We start from the raw sequence: 13692 nt of genomic DNA on the forward strand, positions 1-13692 counted from the left end.
ATACTTGAGGTCAAATAAAAACACCCAAAATCACTGAGGGGTACTGTATAATGCATTTGCCAGCCGTTTCTGAATATGCTTTAGTAATGTAGTATTTCCAAAAAGAAAATCATTAGGGCATGCATTGTAGCAAGGCATACTTTATAAAGTCATCAGAAGATAAAAATAGTTAATAAAATAGGTTTGATTCCACATATAGTACTGTACCACATCAACTCCATATGGTTTTAATTGTTCAGTCACACGGCTATAGGCTAAGAAAAATGACCTTGTTTCTTTATTGTGTATACTCAATCCATGTGGCCTCTGACCTACAGCATGTACAACCATTCTATGTGAGAGTAACACACTGTGCAGTCTCATGTGAGTGTATTTAAATGTATGGGCAAGAGCATTTTAATATGGAATGCAGTTAAAGAAGCATTATGTAGGTACATATTGTGAGGCAATATATCAGTTTCCTTTATAATGAAATACACTAGCAACGCTTATGTTTTTATACTACAACTGCACAATAGAGAGTTTTGTGATTTATTTGATGGGGATAAAATAGTCATCAAGTTTTCAATGTAATCTATTGAATACATCCTGAACTGTAAATGTAGAACTTTTATTCAGTACACATTTTCTAATTTAACACACTGTTATTCTTGATTACTAGTGTCATTATGAGACAGCAGGTGGCATTTAAAATGAATGGCTGAGTTATTTAAGGAGTGTCAATAAATGTTTGCCTTCCGAAAGCTGCAGGTGTTTGCATGTTTTACACAGCAATGGAAAATACAAATTGCAATTTTATACAAAGCTGTCCTTGATGTGAAACTAAAGAAATGTGAGAAAGCTACAGAGAAAGGAGTCCAGAATCAGGCTTTTGTGGATGCTAACATGCCACCCCTAGTAAAGTTCTCACACCTGCAGTACACTTCCAGTCTATAAATAAATCCTTCCTGTGGTGACAGCTACTGTGGTAATTTATAAAACCTTAACTTTTAATGTGTACTATGCAATAGGTATTTTATAGGTATTTGTCTTATTATCATATTATACTTTCAATGATCAGCAATTGCATACATCACAATTGTTAAGCCATTCTCAAATTAAATACTTACCACAAAAGTTCTCCTTTGCTGATTTGACAGGTAAGGGAGCCCAACTCTGAGCCTTCCTATGGTTTCCTCAATACATTATTTGCTACAGCAATAAACACCAAAACACTTTAAAAACTGTAAAAAAGAGAAATCATAACTCAAAGTCACCAGTAGCTGGTACAGTGGTTTTCTAAGCCCAAATATGAAAAATCCTAAATAAAAAGACACATTTTTATGAAAGACTAGGCCTGTTTTCTGCAGTTTGGTACAGGAATGTTCAAACACGAGATACAGGCGTTTAAAGTCAGATTCCATTAAAAACAGACAGTATAGACCTACTGTAGTTGCTGATAAAATATATAGTAGCACTCTAAATCACCATGTGTTGATTCTGGAAATAGTTTACTTTAATTTGCAACATCAGACTTGTTGTGGTCCCATAATTTCACAAATGAACCCATGATAAGCAATGCACTCACATCTTTAGGCCAAACAAAAAAAAATATGTTTACTAGGGGTGGGAATTTTGAAAACTAAGATATTCGAGTATACCAAGAATAAAAGTTTTGAATACCCGAATACTCAACCTCTAATTACTCATAGTAGTGACAGGTCCTTAGAACATATTAGAAGCAACTACACATAGGGACGCATTAGATAAATACATTAATAGCAACAACGAAGAAACATCTAAGGCACCTAATGTATTTGAAATAAAATAATATTTAAACTATAAGTAAGAAATAAGAATACACAGCAGAGGAGTTTTAACTATAAGGAGCAGAACTTTATAAAAAGGACCTTCAATACTTTCAAATGCATTTTCAACACCCTTGGACGACTCGTTTAAAACACACAACACTACTGCTTACTAACAAAGCACAACAAAATGTGTTTCAATAACATCTATTATAAAATCTAACATAAAAATGAGATGTACTGTACCTGTACTTGCTGATTCCACAATATAATAATCATTTTTAAAAAGTCTGATTCCAAAATCAAGCCGATATCAGTACGAGACAAATAACTGTAGTGGCTGATCACTTTTAACTTCCTCCTCTCTTAAAAATACCGTGCCAAGTTTTTTCGGGTGTAGACAGTTAGCGCATTTTTCCATTTGTTTTAGAAATTAATGAATATTCGAAATCAAAGTATTTAAGTAGTAATTTTATTTAGAATACTCGATTACTCGAATATTCAGACTCACCCCTAGTATTTACAGTAACCTGACCAACCCCATTATATAGCTTCACCACCTGCACCCATTCTCCCATTGAGCTACGGTGACCCCAATGTACCCAATGTTGACATCCCATTAAAAACAATGTCAATCTTGATACTTTAACAGGCTTACTTTAAATCTTATTTTTAGCTAAGAACATTTGTGTTATCTTTATGGGAAGCCAGGTGTGAAAACAGTTTTATTTAAATTGTTGTAATAATTTCACTTTTTAGCATGAATAGCTCCACGCACACCTGTTCCTTTTAAATATGGATCTAATGTTGAAACAAAGTAAACAGGTTGAGGATATAAAAGTTGCATTCCACCAAAACTTGCTTTGCACTTTGTGTTACTTTTGGGAAGGGTGTATTATTGGGTAAAAGGCCCTATTGGCTTGCCATCAACATCGACACATTCACATATCTTTATTTAACTCTTTACAATATTTTATCAGTTAGGTTATTATTGTCATTATCAATTGTTTACTCTATTTATGTTGCAAGCCATAGCTTGCTGGGAACCACAAATGGTGATTTCATTTTATTCATGTTTTACATGTGAACGCAGACCAAGCCTTTCGCACACAAAAGACAGCATTGCTAGAGCAACTACAGAGAATGCTCTAAATATTAAACTGCACTCAAAGGGGCTGATTTGAGCAGAGTAATACTAATTTAAAACTTAAAACATAAAAATAAACTTTAAATAAAGAACAACCAAGCAATGATGAAACTGCACAATGCTACTACAAATCGAGTGAGAGACATAGTATACTGAGCAAGTTATTGTCATTAAAACACCAAGCTAGCTTTTTCAAGTTTAATAAAAGGATGTTACTGGTTATCGTTAATACAACATATACTACATACATTAAATATAATAACAACTAGATATTTTACATTAAAAAAAAAAGTTTACAGACGTTAAAAGGAAGTTGCCGTATGTCTATTTTCATTCCGTGTATAGGCTATATAGTACACAATCAATCGATTAAACTGTGGGACTTTCTTGTGGTCTTTATTTGGCAAGTCAATGTAGAATAATATAATATAAAATTATACATTTGAATTGGACCCCAGTGGCTCACCTAGTAAAAGCACTGCTGTATGGAGGCCAAGGTGATTCAAGTGATCAAGAGTTTGCTGGTTCAAATCCCTATCGTGTCAAGTTACCAATCTTGACTGAAAACCATAAGAAGCATTGAACTGGCCTTATGACACCCACAGGCTAGAGAAAAAACAGCCTCCAGGATTCAGAAACGTAACAATTCAGCCATTATTCTCGATTATTAAGCAATTCAAACTTTTGATCCTTAAAAATTTGTTTCAGCATTTTGGGTATAAAATACATAGCATGTTTAACGAATCATACTCATATTATTATGCTGAAAAATGCAAATCAGTATCAATAATAAAAATAGTTCTGGTGTATAGTCTATGTGCCGGTGATATGAGCTCAGCTGTGATCTGAATTTACCTGCTGTATAGCATTTTCTATATTATGCTAGGCAGATAGTTAAGGTAAGTGCAGGTTTAAGGGAAATCCCCTGTTTTCTTGTTTTGTTTTGGTGTCTTTTGGTAGTGCCTGGAACCTGGTTTGCATTTTTATGTGACTGGGCATTTGACAGTAATGTTCCTTGTTTATGGAACTCCCCCGCTACCTCAAATTCTCAAGCTTACTTGAATTACTGTAGCATCCCTGTATAGGAAATTTGCTGCACCTATTATGACTGATATCTTATAAATTTAAGCTGGCACCTTTTCAGTGTTATGGAAACTCTGTGGGTAAAATCTAATGGCACCTTTACCTTTGACATGTGATCTAAGATGGCCTCCATATTAGCTGTAACAGGGGGATTTGTTACGTGTGTGGGTCGTCACCGAATAATAATGAGGCAGACACAGAGCACTGGGTGTTTATACGCTGCACAGGTACACAGATTTAATTCAACACAGGCTGTCACTAGGGTACCAGCAATGGTAGCCCTAGTGTCAGATTTAATAAACAAAACTAAACTAAAAAATGTTGAGCGCTAGTCCCACTAAATGGAACGTCCCGCTCCTGGAACCTACTACTCTACGCAAACCCTCTCTATACTGTTTGGGATCAACATCCCCTAAACTGATCTACTTCTGGGCTCCCGGAGTCCCAGCATCCTTGTGGCAACTCTGGCCTCTTCAAACGGTTTTTTCAAATGGCCTTGTCTGGGCAATGCCTTCACGAACACTGTCTTGGAGTGGAAGAGTTTCGATTAGTAGTTCTCCCCATGGAGCGGGTGCTCTCCTCCTCGATGTCAACACAGCAAGCTTTCACTCAGCGCCCGTCTGTATGACTATGGCCATGCAGTAGCCTCGAGCTGTAGCGCAGACACTTTTTGAGCTGTGCGCAGGATCCCCGGGCATGTCCCCCAGCCAATCAGGTCCTCCTGATCAACTCAGCACCGGGGTGAGCCTACCTGCTCAATTAGTTGCCCAGCAACGCGTCTCCTGTTGCGCATTCCAGCTGCTTCCATAAAGGCACACATGCACTCAAGAACCAGTAACAGGGTACTCCCTGTCACAGGGTGTCACAAAGACGGCCAGAGTGGGTTGCGTCAGACCAGAAAGGAATCCAGACACCGACAGTGGTTGTGATGAGCTGAGTGCAATGGCTGCACTCAGCGTTTATTAACAAATAAAAGGTTTCAAACAGCACAAAAACAGGACACGGCACTATAGCCAAAATAAACAGACATACAAAACGACTAAACACTAAACAGACGGTGCAGGACAGACAGACGAACAAACACGGTGAGTGAAAACACGTTAACTATTACTTTTACTATTATTATTATTTTACTTCACCTCCGTCTCCAATCCCGTTCTCCATTCACCGAACACCTAACCCCGACTGAATGAAAATGTGCATCTATATATACTGTTGTGCTGGGATTCAATTACTAATTAATTATTCACTTGAATCCCAGCACGTGAATTAATTCTGTGCAACCCCGTGCTCGCATATTATATTTTAAATGCATGTGCGTGATGTGCAATCCCGTGCCTAAATACAAATATACAATTTAAACACACGTGAAACACAGACCTGTTTATATCCCGTGTACCAATCTATACACCAACATTAACATACGCACGCATACATACAACATAGAACACACAAATGCACACAGGGGCGGGGCACTTTGCCACACAGGGTTATATGACTTTTTGGTTTGATAAAGACCTAACGGTTTGAGATACAGTATTGGCTTCATACTCAGTACACAGGGATTTCTGTGATTTCCTAGGCAAGTTCAATGGGTGTTGTGCAAGAAAAATAAACTCTTTCCTACCATTTTCTTTGCAAATCTGCCGCCGCTAGTTTCAAAGCCTTGTGTCTTAAAAACCATTTAAGGTAGTAACTTCATATTTGCAGTTATATAAACTCCCCTAAAGGTATTGCTGACCATTAAGTTGTTCTCTCACCTAATATGGCTGCCATATTGAGGTCATGTGACTATTGCATAAAAACAGTAGACTGGTAAACAGCTGTGTTCTTTGATTTTATTACTTCAGTTCCTTTGACACGGGATGTTTATAGTTGGTGCACTGTTGTATTCTATGATTCTCTCAATAAAATTCCATTACAGGTGGTGTCCAGTGAACATTATCTGTTTCAATACCACATTGTTTTTAATCTCTGGATATATCAATGATACAATCTTTTTAATATTTAACTTTTACTTCATGTTTACAAACCACTTGATCTGATATGACATGCCCCTTAGATTATGTTTCTGGGGAGACTTGGATTTCTTCACAAGAACTACTATTTCTAGTTTTTAACTTTTTCTAATAATGAAGCAACCGTACTCTATGTTTTTCAATACCCTTTTAACCTACAATTGTACAATGCTGTTTAACGTATTTTCATTAATGGCGCTATAGTAAATGTTTTTTGAATGCTGTTATAACTTGTACTGTGTAACTGAGTGAGACATGGGTGTCTCTCCATTTGTAGCAAGGTCATTACATGTAAAAAAGTGCTAAATGTCACTGTGAAAACAGACTTTCTACATTTTGTACTTAGGCAGCTGAGTCTTATATCCAAGGTGTGAGGTTTAACAGCTTTGCGGCATAGGGGAGAAAATCCTGACATATTTTATCAAACTCAAGTATCCAGCTTCAGTTTCAAATAAATATTACAACTGCACCAGAGACGGTCTTTCAGTTTAATTTGGTCTTGTGGTACCAAGAACAGTCTCAAAAAATAAATCAGCTTTCCGAACAACATGAAACAATGGGCATTGCACTTAACATGGTCCTAAGTAGAGCCCCAGCTATTCTTTAAGTGGTACTTACTTTAACTGTCTGGGACTTGTGAGCACATGAAGCCCTGGTTAGTCAAACCCCTGACTGTGTTGATATTTAGGGGTAATGTTCAAGTTCAAAATTGTACACACGTGTGCATGATTAATGAATATTTTAGCCATTAATAACCCTGGGAGGACAGGATCTAGAACAAAACTTTCTTCATTCTTTTCTGGCTCACCTTAAATAATATACTGATACTTAAAACACAGCAGTCTAGTAGCCTTTCACTTACCCTTCACAAGTGAAAAAGGTTTGAGGTTCTCAATTTGACCCACAGCGGACATAAGTCCATTCACAAAACCATCACGCAATCTAGCACACTTGGTGTGAGGAATGTGGACACACAATTAATGCTGAATTATGACTGTGCCATCAGAACTATTAATAAAGCCCTAACATTATCATAGAGAAACTTAGGGACTTCTGAGAAATCTATTTGTTTTTGTTTTTGTTCCATTAAGTTACAACTGGCATAACCTTGAGATAAAACTGATAAAATAACTCCAAGTTTGATTTTTTTATGGAATCCACCCCTCACCCCACCCAAACCCAGATTTCAAAGCAAGCGTATGTGGTCTCTTTTTTCAACCACGACAAAGACAAAGTGTAACACAATAAAAGAGACACTTTGATTCGGCCAGTCACTTAAAGTTAACTTACTTTTGCTGGCTTCTTTTAGAGAGCCTGGAGGCCTCTGCAGCTGCTTTCCTTGATTCAAACTCTTCCCTTTTGAGTACCTCTCCGCTTCCCCTGTACCCCAGCTCCACCAGCTGGCGGGCCAACTCCTCATCCTAAAGGAGCAATGAAAACAATCTGGTGAGCTAAGAGAATTAAAAGTAGGCTTGAAGGTGTAATACTCAGTAGAAACCTTTTTTATAACACTTGGCACAAAACAGTGTAAAACAAAGGTAATGCTTCTAGATAATTAAATGGGGGTCAAAATACAGTTTTCTACAAAGGAGGCATTGTGCATGAGATACATATGTGGGAATAAACGTTTTCAAATAGTAAAACATCGGTATATTCCAGTTGCTGAACCACAAGCATGACTTCATAACTTGTGTGGGAGCCCAAAGTCTTGGTGGGTCAAGGCTCTGCCACATGTCCCAGAAGAGTCACATTTTTATTCTGGAATAACTTTTGTCTCCTAACCGATCAATAAAGACAAACACATCTCTTTAAAAAAAAGCAAGATAAATAAAGCACCAGGTGTGTTTCATTAAAACTTTCTGAAATATTTATTTGCAAGGTCAGTGCCATTTAACCTTAAGACTCCATTTGTATCTGATTACAGGTGATTTAATTACTACACATTTTTACATTGCAAATTCAATCTGGTTTAAGGTACACAGAATAGCTGTGGTTACCTAATTGGTCACAATATGCACTGGATATGAGATACAGCAGTGGTTTAATCCCTTAATTGAACTAATAATTAGCTTAATTAGGCCTTTTTAACTGTTTCAGTTCTTAAACAATTGGAGATTTTAACTGAACTATAAAATATTATAAATAGCTTGAAATCTGCAACTTTTTAGGAGCTGAGAATAAAAAGGTCTAATTAAGCTAATTATTAGTTCAATTAAGGGCTCAGTTAAGTAATTGAGAGCTCCGTTGGAATGAAAACCAGAAGATACAGGGGTCCCCGAGGACCAGGGTTGAAAACCACTGGTCTACAGCAATGACAACAGAAAAAAGCACTATACCACGTCTACATCTAACTCAATCTTGGAGTAGGTTTAAGAAGTTATTTTGGTTCAGTGTATCATGAACCATTGCTGACATATGCAATAAAATGCATATCCCATAAACATTTCAGTTATACTGCACAACTAGCCTGACTGTAATTGCATTTCAGTTGCCAGAATTGAAGGCTGATTAAGCATAAACTGAAAATAACTCTCCCACACACACTTCAAAGCAGTTAAGACAACCATTGATGTCAAAGCTAGAATGTCATATGAATTATTTGAATCAGGAACGAAGGATCCTGGTTTTAACAAACTTTTCAACACCATGATAAAATGTTCAAGGTTTTTTCTTTCTTGTGTTTGTTTTTTCCCCTTGACGTATAAGTATTGTGTTACTGGAATAATATGGTGCAACTCGATGTGTGGTATAAATAGATTGTGGGCACGACCTTTCTATTGAACAAAGTTAACATTCTGTTCCCCTATGGCATCCTAATAAAGCTGTGAAAGGAAAAGAAAAATGAAAGTGTGCTGCTTTCTCCATGGCATCACTTCTTTCAGAATTGGATCATTTGACTGCTCTCCCTAATTGGGATCCCCCCCCCTCCCCTCCCCTTCCAATCCCAGAAATATGTATGCATTTGCACATTCTTCAAATGGAATTTGCAACAAAATGCAAGTCTTGACAGAAAATATTGTAGTATTTGCTCCATAGCTTAATTCACATACAGTATATTGTTTTTAGATTTTGTATATCGTTATTGTTTAACATTTGTTAACCCACACTCGCATTACAATTGCTTGAAAAAACAGTAAACTTACTGCCCGGGGATTAATCAAATGGATGCAAAAAGTAATATCTAAATATATCACAAGACTCACATGGCATTGCTCCTGAATGATGCAGCCTGCTTGAGCCAATCCTGGATCTTCAGTAGTTTGGGCAGTGGAACTGGACATGTTTTAATTATGTTTTTATAAAGATGCTTCCACTTTTTACTTAAAATGAATAGATCCCCTTATCTTAAAAACTACATTGGATCAACAATGTTGTTTCAAAATGTAAAATCAAATTTACTAACTTTGTGCAGATCATTCCAGTGCTAGAGAAAGATCACTGATAATCACCAAAAATGCAAAAGGGTATTTTTGTAGACAATCCATGTCCAAGTGACAGTGAGATATGATGTGTGTTCACATTAAAAAACTAAGAGTTCTTCAAAACACATGTCAGACTGTCAGACCACCATCTTTCCAGCTGTAAGATATGGGTGGCATTTGTATAGACCAATACCTCCATCATGTGGCAAAATAGTATATTACACATCATATTAAGTTTTCTATGCCTATTGTTACAGTATATTTAGGGCTTCTGATTTTCTGTTTTAATCGATAAAACCCAATAAAACACCCCTGATACAAAAAAACGGAACTGTCAATGGTAGATACACCATCGTGATTTCCATATGTTATGGTGGTTACAGTAGTATGACAAATCAAATGGTGTTTAAGCAAGTTACATGTTTTGTGTCTGAAATGAAATCAAGTGGTCAATATTGTACAGTGATGACACATTATTCCTGCCATAGAAAACTATACTTGATGTACAATGGCTTTTTCAGATATGATAGTGTCCATATGACAGCCTAGGTCTGCAGATTTTGGACCATATACCCTGTTGTGTGTTATTGTGCTTATACAGTAAAATGGCACCCCCACCCTACTCCACTTTGCCCGACCCTAACCTACCCTACCCCTCCCTTCACAAAGTGCACTGGTTGTCAAGTGAACCAGGCAGAATGGTTCTAAAAGTTACAAGATGTGCTGGTGTGGTGACATATCTGCACAGGCTGAAACACTTGTTAGTCAATGAAACTGCTCCCTCTATTCATGCCATTTATAACATTAAACCTCCTTTTCATATTGTTTGAAGCATAAGTGACACGGTACAGTATGGCTGCTATGTTTGAGGTCGATTTGATCAACCTATAGCTTACTGTCCCTAACTAGAATAAGCCACCCTGATATTGTAATTGAGGATTTTACAAGGCTGGGGAATTCCCCTGGATTGCATCAACAACCAATTACCTCAAAAACAGGTGGTTGATACATTCCAAGAGGATTTACCAATAATATCCAGCTGTGGTTTATCCTGGCAGGGTATACTATAGGTTAACCAAATCAGTGGTAAGGTTTGTGTGAAGGCCCATGAAAGGAGACCCTCAGAATTTGCTGCAAGTCTCAGATTTATTGTGAAATCTCCAGGATCCTTTGGTCACACACAACTTTAGGCAGGTTAGTTTCAGGCACACACACCATTTACACATATCCCTTTCCTGTTTCCTTTACTGGTTTCCAAATACCCTGCCTATACTCCCTCTCTAGCTCTGTCCCGCTCCATCTACTGCTCCAACTCAACTTACTCTGCTCTCTGCGTGCAGCATGGTGGGGAAGATAAGCTCGCAGAGGGGAGTGGGCTCAAATATAACACCCTAAAGGCACAACACAAATCAACACATTACATAACCCCTTAGTCTTTTACTTAATTCAGGAAGAATAAAAATACATTGATTTCTATAGATTTTTTTCAAGTTACCCTCAGTCTTAGGCCTATTCTATGGGTCCTTTAAAAAACACCCAAAAGGTACAGGAGTTTCTGTCCACTTAAGGGTTGTTTGTTTGTCTAGAAGTAATGCACACCTTGACAAACTGCTTCTCAGTCTGTAATTAGCCCACTGTAGCACAATATCCTGTCATATGTCACATGTTAGCTTTTCCTTTATAAATCTGAGTATATTTTGAGAATTTTTAAATATAAAATTGTTTTACAGCTTTACAATATGGTTATTTATTTATTTATTTATTTATTTATTTATTTATTTATTTATTTGGCAGGTACCTTTATCCAAGGCGACATATAATTGTGCAGCTTACTGTGTTTACTGGTTAAGAAAAGTAACTGCCAATGAATAAGGGGAGTTGGTCTTTACTGCTGTGTATGCTCATGTTACTCTGGAAAATTAAAAGAATGGATTCCAACTGCATGAGGTGAGGTCAGCAGATTAAGGTGAAGCAGGTGTTTCTGACTAAACTAAAGGATAGCCTACAAACAGCATATAAATTACAGTTACATATTGATAGACGTACTGCGTAGGCATACTTAGCATCGTTAATGGAAAAAAAGCTTCTCAACCACATCAATTGAGATTCTTTTTTTTTGTTCTGTTTTGTTTTGTTTTGTTTTTACCGGTAACTTAGTGGCACGGGAACTATGCATTATGTGTACACATTCATTTAAACAATTTTCTTAAAACTAAGTGCAAAAAGTGTTACCTCTAAGTAATATAAATCCAACGAAGTGATTTGCGAGTCCAAGAAATCCTCGTAAGTGTTAAATTCAGTGACGATATTGTCGAGAGCACCAGCAGCGTTTTCATCCTCCATCTTGGTTGTTTACAAGCACTAAGGTCTGCAGTGCCATAGCAACAGACACTTCCTGTGAGGGCGACTGAAGCAACTGTTTGAAAAAAGAATTGCACAAATACGGCTGGCATCAACTTTGGAAGGTTTGCATCCAGACAACACTGTAGTAACTTTTAAAAACATAAACATGTAAATAATAATAATAATAATAAATACAATGCATACAACTAGTATTGCTGGATGTGGTTTTATGTCGTATTTTTAAATGTGACAAAACTAAACAATGGTAAAAGCATAAGCATAAACAACAATATAGTTAACAATATGCACAATTACCGTGAAGATTTTCCGTTCTAAACTTTAGAATGGTCACAGGATACAATTTGGTGTTAGGGTTTTAAGACAAATACATACGGTATTTTTTTTTTTCTTCTAAAAACAAGTAACTATTGAGCCGGTGCAAAAAAACACAACTCTTTGTAAATAACAAATAATATTGCAGAACAGTAGCTGCTCATCCTACAAACACACACACATATTTCACTTAGTTGCTTATGTGTTAGTAGGACAGCATGGACATCCACTGTATCTGAAGTGGTATAGAAAAAAGCATGTAAGCACGCATGAGGTAAAAAGGTTGTGTCATACACACATGCCTGTTCCATATGGATTTATGCAACATGCTGGTAAATTGATTCACGGTTACATTTGTAACGGAGGGCGCTTGGGCCCCGGAACAGTAGGATAGGATAACCAGCTGTCACAGGAACAAAACGTTGGGCATTTGTCCACAGAGAATTATCCCTTTCAGTTCACCATTTCCCCAGGGTGGCGTCTCATTTCTCCTTAATTGACCACCGATTATTGATCATCTGTCCTTAAATTTCCCGAGCTTCGATTACAGATTGCTGAATCGATGCATCAAATTAGAACCCAGTTTTACGTCTCCTGTTGCCGGTTTGCATTAAAACCTTTTGTGCGCTTCTTTTAGTGCTAGTACGCTAGATAAACAAAGTCAGCGCGTTGCTAGGATACACACTTTAGACCTCTACAGTCGCGTTGGACAAGCCAAGTCAGAAGTAGGCCTTTTGTGTATTCACGTTTTCTTGATTAAAAAATTTGGCGCTACCTCTGTCCCAGCATCAAGTGTGCCTACCGATAGGGTCTATTTTTTGCTGCTGGTAATATTATAACAGCAAAACGGTCCCGGGAAAGGCTAGATATGTTTTAATAAGAATATGCACATAACATAAATGGATACGCAGTGACCTGAAGTAATGGAACGTGTACTTCTTGTGTTGCTTCACTGGTGAGTCGATGCATTTTTTGAACTAATAACTGACAAGAACACAGCATAACTTTGATGTTATGCGTAATCATTTCAAAAGAACGCCATTATTAGCAAACTAAAGTTTGATAGGCAGGGGACGGCATTGAGAGGTTGGGGGTCCAGTCCCCTGACTCCATGGACTACAGTTGTACCATGGCGATTCCCTCCCGTACACTCAGCTGTCCCCGGTCCAAGTCCAGGGTGGCTCCCATCGCTGCGAGCGGGATCGCTCCGAGTATGCACTCCTTGTCAGTCATCGTGAGCCACACTGCGTGCGGCAGCTGGGAACCCCCAAGCTCCACCACAAGCGTCTGTTGGCCCTGCATTGGGGTGGCATGCACAGTCTTAGTAAGGTGATGGTGGCACTGGTGTCGACCAGGGCTCTGCACTGTGCCCCGCTGATGGTGCAAGGCACGTGCATGTTGCTACCCTGGCCGATCCACCCCACTGTCACGATACGCTGTGTGGTGGAGGGTTTGGCTTTGCAGATGGCCTGTTGTCCGCAGCTCCAGCACAGGCGGTGGTCTTCGGGCCAGGATCGATAAGCGCATGCTGGTGCGGGTCTGGGGGCCGCGGTGTTAAC

General features: G+C 38.0%; 1 protein-coding gene across 1 annotated transcript in view; it reads right to left on the minus strand.

Annotated features, from left to right (window-relative positions):
- The window catches only part of LOC117403493 (cilia- and flagella-associated protein 299), a 151029-nt gene extending 139152 nt beyond the window's left edge, over positions 1–11877 (minus strand). Inside the window, exons 1-2 of the mRNA XM_059003577.1 lie at positions 11690–11877; positions 7326–7456 (exon numbers count right to left, since the gene is read on the minus strand). Of these exons, the coding sequence (XP_058859560.1) occupies positions 7326–7456; positions 11690–11800 (242 nt within the window). The 5' untranslated portion in view covers positions 11801–11877. The remainder of the gene's footprint in view (positions 1–7325; positions 7457–11689) is intronic.
- Between the last annotated feature and the right edge of the window lie 1815 nt (positions 11878–13692).

The sequence above is a fragment of the Acipenser ruthenus genome, chromosome 1 (assembly GCF_902713425.1).
Source record: "Acipenser ruthenus chromosome 1, fAciRut3.2 maternal haplotype, whole genome shotgun sequence".
Taxonomy (NCBI): Eukaryota; Metazoa; Chordata; class Actinopteri; order Acipenseriformes; family Acipenseridae; genus Acipenser; species Acipenser ruthenus.